A 17972-nucleotide genomic window follows, 5' to 3' on the forward strand; every position below is an offset into this window, starting at 1 on the left:
TGTATATACTGTGGGTAATTCATGTTTGCTATTTTGTACAGCATCAGCGTCTCTTACTTGCTCACAGCGGCGTGTCATGTATGTATTGCAAGTAGCAAGTGCCGTATTTGCTCTGCAGCAGCAATAACCAGCAGCAGCAGATCTATTCCGCCAAGACCAAACATATCAACATTGTCATATCCATTACCATGCCAAACACTCCAAGAGTTGTCATGACAGAAATATATTTAGTCAAAATGACCACAATCAGGTCTCTCACATTATGATTTGACCTCTGACAGACAATTATGGTTCGACTGTGCTTCAAAGTCAAGTAATTCAAGTAAAACGTTATTTTTCCAGTGTTTGAATAAATATTGCACTTCACAGTTTGAAGTTGATGTCATCAAATAATAAAATAAATACCATACTTAATCTTTATTTGACCTGCTTTTTTAAAGTCCACACCTTTACTCTTGAGTCTTCTACTGTATGTCATCAAACCTCTACTTAATCCTACATTTATAGCTACTCCCTTTTATACTCCTTACAGAACCGAGAATGGATGTCACACTCTGACGAAGGTAAGAGGCACTGGTTTCTTAGTCTAATGTGAAACTTGCAGCGTTAAGCGACCAACCAATAAATCCTACTTACTTTATGACACAGCATAATAAACAGACTCTCCAGTGGAAAAGTCAACATCTCTGTGGCCAGAGGTCTTTAGACAAATTCAGAGAACTAAACAAAAGTAAATCCCTTTCTGACAGAGCATTGAATTGTACACTAAAAGTAGGTCAGCTGTATCCATGGTCACATAAAACCCAGCCATCCGTTTCATAGTTTGCACTGTATTTGGGAACAGGTGTTTAAATAACAATTACATATATGTACAACAATACATATAGTGCAACACTGTTTCTTGCACCGCTTTTCCCCACTGCTTAAACTTTAAAAAAAAACAGCATTAAGAAAAATAAAATCGCATATTACCTTAGTTGTGAATGTGAGTTGCAATGTTATGCAAAAGAAAGCACTTAAAAAGTTTAAGAAAAGTTTAAGTAAGCTGAATTTTGTACTCAAACATTTTAATTGCTCTTAACTTGAAATATTTGAGTAAGCTAGTCATTCATTCATTTAACTTATTATTGTCTCAACTTATTTTTAGCAGAGGAAACTTGGCTATGTTTAACTAGCTAATTCAGTAAATGCTAAAATCCCAGGCCAGTTTCAGTTTACTTTAAGTTTGTCTAAATTAAAATAAACAAGTTCATAATACTCAAAACAATTAAAAAATTCAGATTACTTGAAATGTGTCATTTTGTGAACTCAAAAAAAAAAAAAGTTCTCATAAATGTTAATTTGTTTGAACTAATTTGTTTAATTTAAGTTTACCCTACTCAAACCAAGTTTTGAGCGTTAGGGTTTACAGCATTTTTTGTTCCTGAACGAATAAGTACTTTGGAAAAAAAATCTCTTTTGAGCGAAGTATTGATTAAATCACTTACTTGTTCCGTTGCTAAATGAATCATCGTTTTTAAACACATCAGTTTCATCATTAAGACTTACTTGCCACCACCTGTGTGATGTGGTATTGTGTTTATATATAGTGTGTGTATGTAAAACAATTCTGTAGGAAACACTGTAGAGCTGTACTGTGAAACATACTAGTAGGAACTAGTAGGAAGGCATCCTAACAAATAGTTTTAAAATGCCATATTGACCATCCTTCACTGATACCTGATCTTGTGTCTGATTCCTCACATTCTTGGAATAATAACCGCACTTATTTTCTCAGGCACAGAAAATCCATCATACCCGAGATCATCAATGCTGTCCATGTACTTCAAGCAAACAGTCTTTCTATACATGTTGAAAACTCTAATATCCAATATCATCATCTGTTTGTTTCAGCTAAACCAAAAGTTTGATTGGTTTTCTGCTTACGAAGAGCCAGTGGGAAAATTAAGGTCGATTAAAGCTCAAGATAAAGGTTTGTAAAAGTACAAACCCATGATAAATAAAATAAAATAAGGATAATATCCATGTGAAATTGCTCGCATTAATCAAAAGGGAATTTACCTAATGAAATTTGTCCAATTGTCCGTTTGCAGTCTTGTATGAGATCTTTAAACCGAATCATCAGGCTGTCACTGTGATGCTGCCAGTCGATGCTTCAGTGAATGACATCTTGACTACATTAGTGGATCCTGAGAGAAACTATGTGCTGGTCAAGATGAATTCCTCGGGAGGTAAGCTATGAGATTCAGATGATTTGGCTTCAGAGTTTGCTCTGACCGTGCCAGAACTGTTACAGTTTCAGATTGAAGTCAATATTAGTTTTTGTCCTACCTACTGTAAGAGTTCAGAATTTTCATGTGATCAAAGTTTCTTCTGCTTTACTTCTTGCAGACAGAGTCCAGCTCAAGCTGGAGACCACGGCAGTGTCTGCCTCTTTAGGAGTGAACGAGAGGCTTTTCCTCTGCTCTGCCAGCCAAGTGGAACAACTGGTGAGAGATGCCAGCAGAATTATTGCTGATTCACAGTAAAAGATCCTCACTCTAGTCATACAAGTCAACTGTAAATATACATAAACTGTGACAAATTTATTGTTCTGTACATTTACATAGTTTGAAACTTTGCAAAACTAGTTATAAAATGTTTTTGGATTTTTTTTTTTTTTAGAGATTTAAATAATTAGTTCATCCAAAGGAACTTTTTTTTCATGTAATATTTGTTTATGATATGCAATTATAATGAGTGGGGACTAAACCTTTTAAAATCGGCATGAAACGCAAGTTGTGATAGTCTTTTATTCCCTATTGTGGCATATATCCAAGTGAAACTGCTTCGTAAACAAGAAAAAATGTAGGGCGGGACTTAATTTGGTCCACCGGGAATTGATAAAATAGTTGGATTGTTGTGATTTGCTATTGGTCGATCTCATGTCATGGTCTCGCCCTCACGCCAGTAAACCTCATCAGAGAAGAGATGTTGCTGCAATAGGGAGGGGAAGTTATTTTGATTAAAGATTATGAGGGCACATGAATAAAAAAACAAACAAAACGATGTGCGTGTGCGTGTGCGTGTGCGTGTGCGTGTGTGTGTGTGTGTGTGTGTGTGTGTGTGTGTGCGTGTGTGTGTGTGTGGCCTAGTAAACCCTACATTACAATATGTCCCCACAAAGATGGCAATATCCAAAATCCTTGTCCTTGTGAGGACATTTTTTGATCCCCATGAGGAAAACAGCTTATAAATCATACTAAGTGATGTTTTTTGAAAATATAAAAGTGCAGAAAGTTTTCTGTGATGAGTGTAAGGGGATAGAATATACAGTTTGTACAGTATAAAAATCATTAAATCTATGGAAAGTCCCCATAAAACATGAAAACACAACATAAGTGTGTGTGTTTGTGTGTGTTTTACCCCTGACAGACCCCCGTGAGCGAGCAGCTGGTGCCAGAGAAGAGCACCATGGACACTCTGGAGCAGATGTGCTCCAAGGACATGGCCAGTCAGCACACCAGCTACGACTGGGAGCTCTTCATGGCCATGCATGAGGTAACAGCCAAACCAACACACAAATTCGTCACTGGCACAACAAAATTCATTTCATTCTTTCATGGCAGTTACCAGATAAAGAAGGAACATTCAACAACATGACTAAATACTAATACTAAAATCTAATCAGCAGCATTGCTAATCACAGTTAGAGCATAACATCAGTGTGATGCTTCTATGACATAATGCTGTAAAAATCAGTGTGTACTTGGCATCTCACACAGACACAAATGTCCACGGTATCTGTTCGAGAATCAAACATGTCAGAGAGAACGAGTCATTGAAACATTTTACAGCCGAGGCGTCTGAATCACACGCCTGACTTACACCTGCTGGGTAAACAAATATCTCACGTCTGCATAAGTGCATATCAGATGAATGCAAGAAGGAAGTGAAGTGTCATTTCAATTACTATTTGTTTTACATCAGAACAATCAAAAACATCCAAAGTTCACCTGAAACAAGTACAGAGCATAGATAAAAGCAACTCTCATCTTGTAGAGTTATGCTAATAGTTTATTTAAAGAACAAATAGTTCATGAATGGGGAAAAAAGACAATTATTAATCAAAAGTTTGGGGTCAGTAAGATTTTATTAATGTTTTTGAAAAAAAGAGTATCTAATGCTTATCAAGGCTGCATTTATTTGATCAAAAATACAGTAAAAACAATAATATTGTGTAATATTATTACACTTAATCTTTTTTTTTATTATGTTTTTTAAAATGTAATTAATTCCTGTGATGGAAAAGCTGATTTTTCAGCATCATTACTCCAGTCTTCAGTGTCACATGATCCTTCAGAAAACATTCTATATGCTGACTTGGTGCTCAAGAAATATTTCTTATTATTATGAATATCAATTTTGAAAACACTTGTGCTGTTTTTGTGGAAACCGTGACAATTTTTTTCAGGATTCATTGATGAATAGAAAGAACAGCATTTATTTGAATTATAATTTTTTGTAAAAATTTAAAATTACTGTCACTTTTGATCAATTTAATGCATCCTTGCTGAATAAATAGATTAACATAATATATATTATTATTAAAGCGGAAGAAGATGGTATGGTATATTATTATTATATAATTCTATATTTATTCATAATAAATTTACATACGATATTATAAAACTAGGCACAACGCAAAGTGGAAAAATTGGTTGGGACAGTAATAAAAAGTTATTTAAAAAGTTATCAATTAAATGAAAATATATATTTTTATACATTTTAATAATATGAATAAACAGTGGTTGCCAAGCGAAGTCTCAACTTGCCACATACAAATATAGAATGTTTATCGACATACTATGTACTCTAAAAAAAATTAAATAAAAATCATTAAATTGGACATTTTAATTTGCTGTACTACAGGTGGAGCTGGTCTACTACGTTTTCGGCCGGGAAAAGTTCCCAGGAGCCACTACGGCTAACCTTGAGCGGTTTGTCCGTCGCTTCAACGAGGTTCAGTACTGGGTGGTGACTGAGCTGTGTCTCTGTGAGGACCTGCTCAAGAGAGCCATACTACTGAAGAAGTTCATCAAGATGGCTGTTGTGTGAGTACAATAGCAATTCACAAGACGGTCAGCTGCCGTACAGTACAGCATACACACCAGTGGAGGATATTCCACATCTATCAGTAATTTAATCATTAATGCTATTACAATAGTCTCTTTACGTCATAGTCATACTATTGCATAAGTTCAGCTTTACGACATCAATTTGACTCACTCTATCCACTGTATCCATTAATTCACATAATCTTTAAACAAACTTTTTGTGTTCATTTTGCAGCTCTACAGCTAAAGCACTTGTAGAAGAGAATGTACAAATTACACCAATATATGTTAGTAATAAATGCTACAAAAAAAAAATACAATATGCTGCTATTTACAGCATAAAACATAACATTTACAGGTTTTTTTTATTTATTTATTATTATTTATTTTTTACGATTGGTTATGTTAAAAAGCCTAAAAAATTACTCCAAATTCTGAATACATTATATTTATTTGTAAAAACAACAACAACAAAAAAACTAGTGTTAAAGTCAGCATGAAACTGAAGTTGCAATAGACTTTCCTTCCATATTGTTATGAATATCCGAGAATATTTTGCTTCTAGAACAAGAAAAAAAATGTAGGGCTGGACTTGATTTGATGGTTGTGGTTTGCTATTTCTGTGATGTCATGTGAGTGACAGATGTCCGTCCCCCCCCCCTCCCCCCTCCCCCCCTCCCCCTCCCCCTCCCCCTCCCCCTCCCCCTCACTCTAGTAAACGCAAAGAGAAGATATGATGCAAGAGGGAGGGGAAGTTATTTTGATTAGATTATGAGGATGCATAACTAAATAAAAATGATGTATGTTGTGTGCACAGATGAATCATTAAAAAAGAAATACTCCAATATTCCATAAAAAAAAAAAAATCCATTTTAAGGTGACTTTAATTCATGTAAAATCATGACCATTTTTATTGTGCATGCCCATTTGTGACTACTAGGGGTAGCCAAAATATTCGATTGTTCCAGCCGTTCACATGACTTATTCACAAATAACGAGTTTTGTAATATCATACCACCAATAATTTACAGTGAAACAAACACATTTGAGGGAGTACAGTATGAGCTCATGGGCGTCTGATTTGATCTGTTTTCAGTTTAAAAGAGCAGAAGAACCTGAACTCATTTTTTGCAGTGATGTTCGGCCTCAGTAACAGTGCAGTACAGCGGCTCAATAAGACATGGGAGGTAAGGACAAGTATGCTCTCTTAGACTAGATAACTAATCTTTTGTTGTTTTATTTCTGTGTAAAATACCAGCATCAACATTTTTTCATCACTAACACATATCATTTAAAAGACTTTGCATTCACAAATGTAACTATACTATATTATCACCCAGCTCTTGAATATGTATGTCCAACTTTATCCACAAACATACAGTGTACTCGATTATGCCGATATACAGCAAATCTCAACTTGATTGTATCGTTGCAAAATGTAAATTATTACCAACCAGCTCTAATCTGCTAAATGTGGCTAGAAGATAGACATGAAGATGTTATGAGCATTAACATCACGATTTTCTGTAAAGCTGCTTTGAAACCGTGTGTAGTGTGAGAAGCTCTATGCAAATCAATGACTTGACTTAAAATATTGCTGTTTATTTTATCTTAATGATCAGAGACTCCCAAACAAAACCAAGAGGGTCTACTGTGCATATGAAAGACTGATGGTAAGAGCAAATGTTTACATGGTTTTGTCAAGATATGTCTATGTACTATTTGAAAGTAATCATCTATGTGTTGTAGGATCCATCTCGTAACCACAGGGCCTACAGGCTGGCTGTAGCCAAACTCAGCCCTCCGTACATTCCCTTCATGCCTCTGCTGCTTAAAGGTACTGAATCTCATTCACATTACTTACTATGTATGTCATGACTATTTGGTGGATAGCAGTCAACTTAATCATCAACTTAATCTACCTCCCTGTACAGATATGACGTTTATCCATGAGGGAAACCAGAACTACACTGATAAACTGGTCAATTTTGAGAAAATGGTGAGTTTGTGGTGAGAGTATTGCATTTAATTGAAATGATGCTGTAAATTTAAACTCCATGTCTTAGAGAAAAACTTTTAACATGTGCTTTCTACCTTATTTTCAGCGCATGATAGCCAGGACATTGAAGATGATTCGAGAGTGTCGAAGCCAGCCTTACGGTACGGCTCCCCCTAGTGGAGTGGATCACAGGACGCCACAGTTTAAAGAGATAGTTCACCTAAAAATGAAAATTTTGTCATGACTTACTCGGCCTCAAGTTGCTCCAAACCTGTACGAGTTTCTTCTGTTGAACACAAAAGAAGATACTTTGAAGAGTGCCGGTAATCAAATAGTTGATTGGAAAAGTCAATGGCTACAGTCAACTGTCTGGTTATTGTTAAACATTCTTTAAAATATCTACTTTTGTGTTCAACAGAATAAAAAAAAACTCATACAGGTTTGGAACAACATGAGGGAGAGTAAATGATGACAGAATTTTCATTTTGGGTGAACTATCCCTTTAACTCCCTCATGTCGTTTAACAAATAATTCTTCTCTGAACTCTGCAACTAAGAGATATTCTGTCATTTTTGTGCTTTTGCAGTGCCTTCATCTCCACAGAAAGGCTTGACCGAGAGAATGTTCTTGGATGCCCAAGCTATACGAATATCAACATGTATGTTGTTTATTTTTCCTCAAAAATGATTTTAAAAACAGAGTGGAATAAATCAGCATAAATTTAATTTCCCCCTCTCATATCTTATAGATTCAGAGCAGTCCTTGACCCTGCGCAATGCAACCAATGTAAGACTGTACATCCAGAACCTTAAAGTGATCGACAATCAGAAGAAACTAACTCAGCTCTCCAGAGCCATAGAGCGCTGACGCACCGCAAAGACTGCTTTTCTTCAGTCCGTCCTGCTCCATATTGGAGAAAAAATAACTGAGGGAATCCATGATCACTTTATGTGTGGTTAATTGGTGTAAATTATCACACACTTTGTCAAGTCAGTGCTGTGTGGACTGTGATAAGCCGTACATTGGCTGGGAAAATGCTGACATTTCCTTTTGATGCCTTATCAGAAGTGTTCTGATCTGACTGCTGTGACCGTTTGGGCCGTATCTGACACATTATACTGCTGGCATTAACTGTTATTTATTAATATATATATATATATATATAGTATGACCATGTTGATTCTGACTACTTCTCTTCGCCACATTCTTTCCAAACTAGCAACACTGGCTTAGGCTGTGTTGTAGATGCATAAAGTGGTGTAAATAAGTTGTTTTAGGGACAAAACCCTGAAAAATGTCTTGTAAATAATAATTATATATACATTTATATGCGCTAACTATGGTGTAAGCGGAATAATAGACTAAATCACTGGATCATAGAAAGTTTATGCACATAAATGCATTGATTTTCAATAAATCTGTGGTCTGTCAGCACTCATTCCCTATTAACAGTATTATTGCCTGTTTTGAATATTAATCTTTGAATTTCATAGCAAGCAAGCACTGGCGGACATAATGTACAGATTATCACTAGCTGCTGTATATAAAAGCCAAATAACACCAAAATACTATGAAGAGAGCACAGTTTTGTAGACATTATATATGAAAATATATATCTTATGCATTTTTTCTAATGAAGTGTTTATTTTTTATAAATAAATTATTGAACATTTGTGTTGCTATTTCTTTTTTTGGTTTAAAATATATTGTGCGTTTATGCACCAAGTATTCACTATCAAAACCCACATACAAATTATTTTCCCCATCATGCCAAATCATCTAAAAAAACAATTCAATCAGAAGTTGTAAAAAAAAACAAAAAACTGAAAGATTTATTTAAAAAGCAAACTGTAAATACAAATAATTACTTGAACATCCCTCTGATTCTCCCCAATATGGGGCGATGAAATACGTCAAATCAGTATCAGCTGAAAATTAAAATAATCTCCTCACCAAACATATTTACAACTCAAAAAAACACAAACGGGGTTTGGGGCAGTTTTTAAAAATAGAAAACAAAAAATGAAGACATACCCAGTGTTTCCTCCCGCCTAAAATACAAAAATCTCAAGGCTAAAATCAAACTTTTGGAGGAATAAATAATTTTTGAAAATGTACAAAAAGAGATTCAAAAACAATGAAGGATTCAAGTGGTGTCTGTGTCAGTTTTTGGTTGTGTACCAATTCAAACAACTATATTTGGTTGCTAAAACCTGCATATACAATAAATGCAGTTTAGATTTGACAAAAGACTGAAATATTGACATTTTACTAATAAAATCTAGACTTTTTTGGCAATTAAGTCATGCTTCTGTATCTTTAGACTACAGCATTACACTGTTTTTTTAAACATCTGGGCTAATTTCAACCCTCGAACTGGGTGTTGTCTTCAAATAACCTTATTTCTGAGAACTTACTAAAATATAGTATTAACATACACGACAAAAAAAAAAAAAAAAAAAAATACAACAATATTGCACTTCCATACAGATTTCCTACGCATCCCACAGTTCCAGCTGCTTTCCCTTTCTAGGTGGCTCGCTGAAACAGGAGATTCACGATGGGCGATTGCAGTTACTTCCGGTCCGATTCCGCCACTTCAGCACCATGATGTACGGAGGCATTTCTACACTGACTGTGGCGCTCCACAAAAATCTCTCGTATCCTCACATCCATACGCGCACAAAACGGACAAAACAAAAAAGGTATACAGGTGTATTTCAACATTCAGTCCCTGGATGAGGCCTGCTGTCTTGGAAGAGGTTTGCTTTCAGTTCGTTTTGCACCAACATTTGCGGAAATCTCCGTTCAAGTCCACAGTGGTTCTCCGTTCACCCACATACGTTTGGAGGGACGACCCTTCCGCTCTTTGGCCCAAGAGTCTGTTAGAGTAATGGCAAAGCACAGCTCTGCTTCAAGGCATTGGTGAGGTTTCACAGGCTCGGTGCGGATCCAGTTGTGTCCCAGATGACTTTTAAGGCGACGTTGCCACTCGCTGCCACTGAGATAACGGGACAGAAACGGCTGACATTCAGTAGGGAAGAACGGACGCCTTCCGCGATGGATCCTGACGATATTTTCCGCGGAAACGCGTCACTCGATCACCATCACCTGAGAGTGAAACCAGCTTGGCTTGTTTTCTTTGGAAGATACAGAGGTGACTGAGCTGAAAACATCTCATTCGAAGTGAAAACCCATTCCAATAGAAATCACATGACAAAACATAAAAACATTTAAAATGTCTTCATAAAAAAAAAAGAAAAAAAAAAGAAGAAATAAAAGACAGCAGGTAAATGGAGATGAGGGTTCATTCTCACTTTCAAAACACAATAAATGAACAAAACCTGTATCAGTATCTTTGGTTGATTGTGAAATACTGCATAGACCTTTTTTTGGTTTAAACGTGTGTGTGTGTGTGTGTGTTTAGTGAAATAACACGCTAAAAATGAAAAATGCTACACTGCAGATTTAAAAATAAGTGAAATTGTTAAAAACTGAAACATACTCGTAATGTTAGTGCAGGCTGTGTCTGTCTTGAGCATTTGCTGCCGGGCAAGGCAAGTGAACCTGAGCTTTGGTTAAGATCAACCCAAACTGTTTGTAAGTGGTTGGCTATAAGTGGTGGTTAAAAATCGAAACCCACATCAAGGAAATTCAATAAGATAAAATAAACTATGTCAACATTCATTTGGCTTTAAGTCCTCAGGGTCTCGTCATCTAGTGCAGTACAGTGAAGATCCAGTGATCTTTCCTCCATATTCCTCTACTGCAGTCTAGTCTTTGTCTTTGTTAAACAGCAAGTAATCTTCTCTTTGGATGAGCTCTGGTTAAGAACATTCTTTTGGGACGTGTTCTCCGAATGCTCTTGGGTAGTTTAGGCCTCGGACGCAGCCTGAGGTTTGAGCTGGGCTTTTTCCATGGCGGTGCCGTACGGAGTTCTCTTGAAGAAGCCGAGCTACAGGAATCAAGAAGACGAGAAAATTATTTATGATTGGCTACATTGAGTGCTGTCAAATCAATTAATCGCGATTAATCACATCTAACATAAAATGTGTAAATATATAATATGTGCAAAAAAAAACCCATTTTAATATATAAAAATAAAAATTGAATTATATATATATATATGTGTGTGTGTGTGTGTGTGTGTGTGTGTGTGTGTGTGTGTGTGTGTGTGTGTGTGTGTGTGTGTGTGTATGTATGTATGTATGTATATGTATATGTATATGTATATGTATATGTATATATATATATATATATATATATATATATATATATACACATACATACACACACACACACACACACACACACACACACACACATACACACACATACACACATACACACAGTTAAATTATATTCCTATTGCGAAGAATAACAAAATAATTTACAACTAGTTACTAGCTGGCCCAACAAAGCAGCATTATTTTAATATAATTGAGATACTATTGTAGTTTTTATTAATATTTTGAATCCGTTTTTATTTTTATATTTTCCATTTTCATTTAATTTTAGATAGATTTTGTTGTGTATTTTTGTCATTTTTTATAAGTTTTTGTTTTTTTAAATGTCTATATAGTTTTTAATTAATTTTTATTTTAGTTTTAGTTATTTTAGTAAAATTATTTTTTTTATATTTTATTTTATTTCAGTTAACGCGTTTACTTTATTTCAAGTAAGTAAAGTTTATTTTTATTTTCAGTTTTAGTTAACTATAATAACCCTGCAAAGAAGGATTAGAAGTTTTTCACATTTATTTACAAATTAGCCCTACTATAACTGATAAGAATTTGTTTATGCTTAGTCATAATAGTCTAAGAACAAGATTTACGATTAGTTACAAAATAGCCTGACTACAAAAGATTCGATTCGACTGTGAAGAATAGGTTCACGATTAGTTAAAAGATAGTCTGACTAAGAACAAGATTTACGTTGATTAGTTACAAGTGTTTCTTAATGTATAGGATAATATTTAACTTATAATTATTATTATTATTACTAACTTGCCTAACTACAAAGATTAAGATTTGTTCATGATTGTCAACTAGTCTGGCAACAATGGATACAAATTATTTTACAATTAGTAACAATCTACTTCTAGGATGAAGGATAAGATTTATTTTAGAATTAGCAACAAGTTAGTCCCTTTATAAGAGTTACATGTTCATTTATGATTAGTTGTAAGTTTTAAAATGACCTGTCTGACTGCAAAGGAAAATAATTTGTTTATGATTAGCCATCTTGAACTAGAAATCAAAATGGCAGACACTGACCTTGTAGAGGACGTAGATCAGCAGTGCGAGCAGCAGAAGGCCGGCTAGAATAGCCAGAATGATGATCCACAGAGGAACGGCGTATGTACTGTCTGGCTTATTCCAGACCACAGGAGTCACCAACTAGTTAACAGAGAAAAGATGACCATCACTGGATGAGAACTACATAGATTATGTCTGGTGATGAACATGAATGAGATTAGATGAGAAAGTTTACCTTTTTAGCACCGCTAGGAGTCACCTTGGGCAAAATGGCATATGGCATCTTTTCCACTTTGTAACTAGCAAGGCACTCCAGAATAACGTTTTTATAAGGATTCTGCAAATAAAAGCCAAAAAAACGACATTTGTAACCTCAATATGTGAAAGAAATCGAAAATTAAAGTCTAGGTTTTACAGAAAATAAATAAAAATTATGGATAATATTAGTAATCTTTGTTTTGAAATAAGACAAACACACACACACGCACACAAACTACATTTGTAACACCAATATAGGAAAGAAACTTTAAAAAAGCCTAGGTTTATAGAAAATAAATATACATTTTGGATAATATCAGTAATCTTAATGTTTTGAAATAAGAAGATAATAATAATAATAATAATAATAATAATGTTTTATTTTGTATATTGTACAACTATAATTGCGTATTTTTTACTATAATATAATCTTTTTATTTAAATTTAAATTTAATTCAATACAGTTTTTAAAAGCAAATATGTAAACATTACAATTTAAGAGAAAATACAACTTCAAATTACACACACACAAAAATTGGTAACCATGTAAAACTGTCTGTGCATTAATTTGAATGTGCCTAGTTTCATTTATGTAACAATCCCACTTGCATCCAGATGGGGGCGGTATTGCTTCACTGAATCCCAGTGTTTCTGGCTTTGGTTCTCACAAAACCCCTCTGACATTCCAATCCGCTGAGCTCTCAGGATTTCTCCTAATGTATTTTCAATGCACTCACTTATAAGCTTTGTATTGGCTAGAACTGCAGAGAGCATGTAAGGCGTCTCTCAAAAGAGCTCCTGTTTGGAGACATCATCTGACTCTCTTTAACATACATGAACAGACACTCGCACAGGAAGCAGTCACACTTTACATTAAAAACTATAAAGTATAATCAATTTAACCGGTATAATCATGGGACAGACTTTGAGAGGTATGCAAGCTCTTATTTGAGTCTAAAATAAGACTAATAAGCTTGTAGATGCTTTTATTGCAGTATTAGTAATAATCTAGAGAGACGACAGCTTTGGACTGCTTGCACCAAGGTTTTCCGCTCACCTCCATAAATGTTTCTGCCCAGATTCGCGAGCGAACATGCAGTATGGCACTCGTCCCTCGCTCCAACAGGCCAACGTTACAAGTAAGAGTCCAGCAATCCACACTGGAGCAAGACTAGCACATCAGAAAAACAGAGAGTTAATAATCAGTTTATGGAAGTTTACAGAACTATTTCATCACAGTGCATTTTAGCTCATGTCATAACTCATTACAAACCCTTCATAATTGCAGATATTCAAATAAACAATTGGCACTGAACTGTAATGATGCTATAAAAGATGTGCCCTTTAAACAAACACAGATCATGCAAGTTCAATTTCACCATAAAAGCATGCCTGGCTGTCATTTGAGACACAAGCATTAATTAAAAACCCAACAATAATTATGAATGTGAAGATCTGGATGGAGAGATGGGACCATGGGAAAGACATTAGCGTCACGAGCCAACGGCAGTGACAAAGGACCTAATGTTGGCGTTTTGTGCACAGACTGCTTTAAATTAGTGGGAAATCACTAGAAGAGTCACAGGACTGTAAAACCCTGCCTACAGTTGCCTGAAGTCAAATTCCAACCCACAGATGCAATAACATGTAACTCAATGGTTTTTACAAGCTGTGCATTACCACGTTCATCAACGGATCCTTGTAACATCAAATTTGTTTCATTAAGAGGGTGGGGAAAAAAATTATCACAGAACATACATATTTTCCTATAGTGGTACCACCCCAACTTTACATGGGGCCCCCCAGCTCTTGTACTGCATATAATATTTATACTATATATATATATTACAAATAGTTAAGAAAAATAAACTTGATTTTAAAAAAAACTGTAAAAAAACAAACAAAAAAACAAACAAAAAAACAAACAAAAAAACAAAAAAAAAAAATATATAATAATAATAATAATAATAATAATAATAATAATAATAATAATAATAATAATAATTATATATATATATATATATATATATATATATATATATATATATATATATATATACACACACACACACATATAGTATAATTATAAAGTTTATTTTTATATATTTTAAATCATTATGTTCATTAATTATTTAAGTTAATTAATGGTTAAAACAAGAAAAACTATTTTTTAAAAGCCAATAAGAAAAGAATATAATATAATATAATATAATATAATATAATATAATATAATATAATATAATATAATATAATATAATATAATATAATATAATATATGCAAAAAGGTCAAGTACATTTATCTGTTTCAATATTTGTACGTCTATTTGGTAACACTTTACAATAAGTTTCCATAAGTTAACATTAGTTAATGAATTAACTAATATTAACTTACAATAAGCAATTCATGTTTCAGTATTTATTCATCTTTGTTAAGGTTAGTAAGTAAAAGTATAACTATTCATTGTTAGTTCATGTAAGTTCAGGTCCATTACATAATATGAACAGGTACAACTTTTGATTTTAAAAACATACAAGTAAATGTTTAAATTAAGTAAGATTAGTAAATGCTTTTTTTCATTGATAGTTCATGTTAACTAATGTTAACAAATGAAGCCTTATTGTAAAGTGTTGCCGTCTATTAACACCTCATCCTAGTCGAGAGATGTCAAACCTAGGTTGGATCTTTTGAGTCCTGTAACACATCTCCACTGTTCACTAACAGAACATGTCAACAGAGACTCTTGCTCTCCCTCAACAAAATTAGCACAAGGGAACAGGCGAAGAAATAAATAGCCCTCTAGGAACACTTCATCAAGCAAGAGATGATAAATGTGGGCGATTGAGCGCAACAGGCGACAAAGCCCTCTTTCATTTGGTCAGGTACAGCTACCTACAGCTGGACTACACAACCAGCTGCTGTCTGAGAGAGCTGGTAGCTGGAGCGGTTAATGACGCAGAGAACAACGGGGAATTAGAGGGTAGAGCGAGGACATTTCAGCAGACCCATCACTCTGGAGAGTAATGAGGTCATTACTGGTCACGCACATACGCAAGCACACAAATACGCACACATGCACCTAGACCGACCAAGCAAAACATCTTTAATGGCGGCCAATCAGTCAGAGTAGATCTTTGACCCTGTATGACTTGACCTTCTTCTGAGTTACTACACTAGTGAACGTAAGGTCTCGCTGCATTCTCATGACCTCAGACGCCATATTGGATGTGTTTGTTCAACATTTGCATCTCTCAGTGAAGGTAATCCCGAATGTATGCATCCAAAATGGTGGTAAAATATTTAGAAACGCTAAAGTTTTGTGAGTGAACGCAGAAGCATTGAAAGGTTTTTCCTCCCATTTAATTTTTTTCATCACTATGTCACTTTGGGATCTCCGTACATTTAATACTGAAAAGCACGGATTAAAAAAAGTTCATTTTAATTAAAGAAATTGACCATTTTACCCAATATATTTGTGGGTTACGTATTTTTTTTCCAAATTAGAGTAAAATCCCAGCTGAAAAGACCCAACCATGTTCGGCGGAGACCATTGCCACCGATGTTCTCTACCATCAACTTAGCTCACGATGCTTTTGGGAAATGCAGCCCTGGTTTGTTGTTCTTAGCTGGTGTAACCCTTAAATGCATGAATGTTTCGCCAATCGTTTTGACATATTCGGGTCTTTAGCGACCCGGATCTATATCTCACACGGATGGATCTCAACCTGTCGCGATAATATAAAACTTTTCTGATATTATTTATATAAGCATGTTTTGTTACCTTTTGGAGCTTGGAAGGGTTCAGTTTGAACAGATGTTTTATACCATCATCACTGTCCTCGTCAGAGCTCATTTCCCAGTACATTCAGCATCTGGCTCATATTCGTGATCATATTCTCAAAACTATCATTTTCAACATCTTCAAAATCATTATTTTGAGCTTCTTCACCAGATCCACCATCAAGTGACAGTAACACTAATATTTGTTTGTGTTCAGTACTTGCTCTGCAGTAAATCACTGAGCCATTTAAAGTTTTGCTGATGATACTTCCTACTCTTTTGTTTTCTGCCTGCGATAACTATAAGTGAAACGTCACTTCATCATTGTGTATCAGACATTGCAACCTTGTGAAGGTGAATTGCTCTTATTTAGTCATCAAAGATTCAATTATTGTTGAGCAGAAAATATTTACACTGTTACACACCTCAGGTTGTTAGCGACCCAATACAATTTTTACCCCAAAAAAATGGATAGGAAAACATTATTATTTTTTTCTTGTTATATTGTTCATAATAAATTGATTGAGGAATACTAAGAAGGTTGATGTCTAATTTTAAAAAAATGAATGAGGAGGAGGGTAGTGAATGACATCCCGGGTCACTAAAGACCCGAGGTATGCGTTTAAGGGTTAAGAAGGTCTCTCAGCATGGCCGAGCTGGTGTTTAGCTAGTCTCCCAGCCTGACCAACTGAAAAGTTTCCAAAACCCACTCCAAAATCAGCCAACAGACCAGCCTGACAAGGCTAGGACACCAACTAAGACCAGCAAGCCAGTTCATGATGGTATAAGATGTCTTTTCAGCAGGGAAGTCATTAGCTTACTAACTCTACTGGAATCAATTGCAAGAAGTCCTAAGTGGGTTATTTGAGTTGCTGACTATGCAGAGTGTTTCAAATGACTCACTTATGAGGTTCTGGTTCAGTTAGGATGTTGTCTCCCTATTTAGGCAGCTCTCTAAGTTTCTGAACAGAGCTAATGTTTCACTCGCTTTCTTTGTGTTTTGCCTTTTTTATAAACTTTTTCCCTCTTCACATTGAAGAAATCTCACCAGATTGGTCAGCTGAGACAGCTCCCCCTTGTGCGTTTCCCTCTTCTCGATGTGGTGTTCCCGTGCCGCGTCTCGCAAAGGGGGCTGCTCGGTAGAAGACTGCTGGAGCTAAACACAGAGTGAGAAAAAGGGAACAGAACATTGAATGGAAATGTCGCCACCCTTTTGGACATTGTGGACTCTGACATCACGGTTCAATCTGTACTGACGCCCTCTGACTCAACACTGACATTCAGCCGTGAGCTCAACGGGAGGGACACAACGTGCAGGACACAAGGGGTATTTTGCAACAGATGTCTGAATTTTACTCAACTTCTCCATTGTGTAGACTCATACTCTCCTCAAAACCAAGAAAACACCCTAAAACAACATGAGAAACTGAACAAACAACCACTTCGTAGAAGAGTTCTGTAAAATCCCAGATGTAACAGCAGTTTTGTGTTACGAATCATCCAAACGCCCATCAGATGGGACAGAATAGAGAGACAGGGGTGTAGAAACTTATAACTTGTAGAGAATAGAAATATGTCCCCAA

The 17972-nt window shown here is 35.3% G+C and overlaps 2 protein-coding genes across 3 annotated transcripts in view; one reads left to right on the plus strand and one right to left on the minus strand.

The window, feature by feature from the left end:
• The window catches only part of rapgef3 (Rap guanine nucleotide exchange factor (GEF) 3), a 38486-nt gene extending 30380 nt beyond the window's left edge, over positions 1 to 8106 (plus strand). For both annotated transcript variants that reach the window (XM_084098200.1, XM_084098199.1), the window contains 13 exons: positions 533 to 563; positions 1894 to 1972; positions 2094 to 2231; positions 2392 to 2489; positions 3415 to 3540; positions 4912 to 5093; positions 6193 to 6283; positions 6719 to 6769; positions 6846 to 6933; positions 7031 to 7095; positions 7202 to 7256; positions 7682 to 7753; positions 7844 to 8106. In XM_084098200.1, the coding sequence (XP_083954326.1) occupies positions 533 to 563; positions 1894 to 1972; positions 2094 to 2231; positions 2392 to 2489; positions 3415 to 3540; positions 4912 to 5093; positions 6193 to 6283; positions 6719 to 6769; positions 6846 to 6933; positions 7031 to 7095; positions 7202 to 7256; positions 7682 to 7753; positions 7844 to 7962 (1195 nt within the window). In that variant the 3' untranslated portion in view covers positions 7963 to 8106. The remainder of the gene's footprint in view (positions 1 to 532; positions 564 to 1893; positions 1973 to 2093; positions 2232 to 2391; positions 2490 to 3414; positions 3541 to 4911; positions 5094 to 6192; positions 6284 to 6718; positions 6770 to 6845; positions 6934 to 7030; positions 7096 to 7201; positions 7257 to 7681; positions 7754 to 7843) is intronic.
• Positions 8107 to 8902: 796 nt separating this feature from the next.
• itga5 (integrin, alpha 5 (fibronectin receptor, alpha polypeptide)) overlaps positions 8903 to 17972 on the minus strand; it is a 55036-nt gene continuing 45966 nt past the window's right edge. Inside the window, exons 26-30 of the mRNA XM_084098198.1 lie at positions 17438 to 17545; positions 13669 to 13782; positions 12589 to 12690; positions 12372 to 12494; positions 8903 to 11050 (exon numbers count right to left, since the gene is read on the minus strand). Of these exons, the coding sequence (XP_083954324.1) occupies positions 10970 to 11050; positions 12372 to 12494; positions 12589 to 12690; positions 13669 to 13782; positions 17438 to 17545 (528 nt within the window). The 3' untranslated portion in view covers positions 8903 to 10969. The remainder of the gene's footprint in view (positions 11051 to 12371; positions 12495 to 12588; positions 12691 to 13668; positions 13783 to 17437; positions 17546 to 17972) is intronic.

The sequence above is a fragment of the Abramis brama genome, assembly GCF_963993115.1.
Source record: "Abramis brama genome assembly, chromosome: 22".
Classification (NCBI taxonomy): domain Eukaryota; kingdom Metazoa; phylum Chordata; class Actinopteri; order Cypriniformes; family Leuciscidae; genus Abramis; species Abramis brama.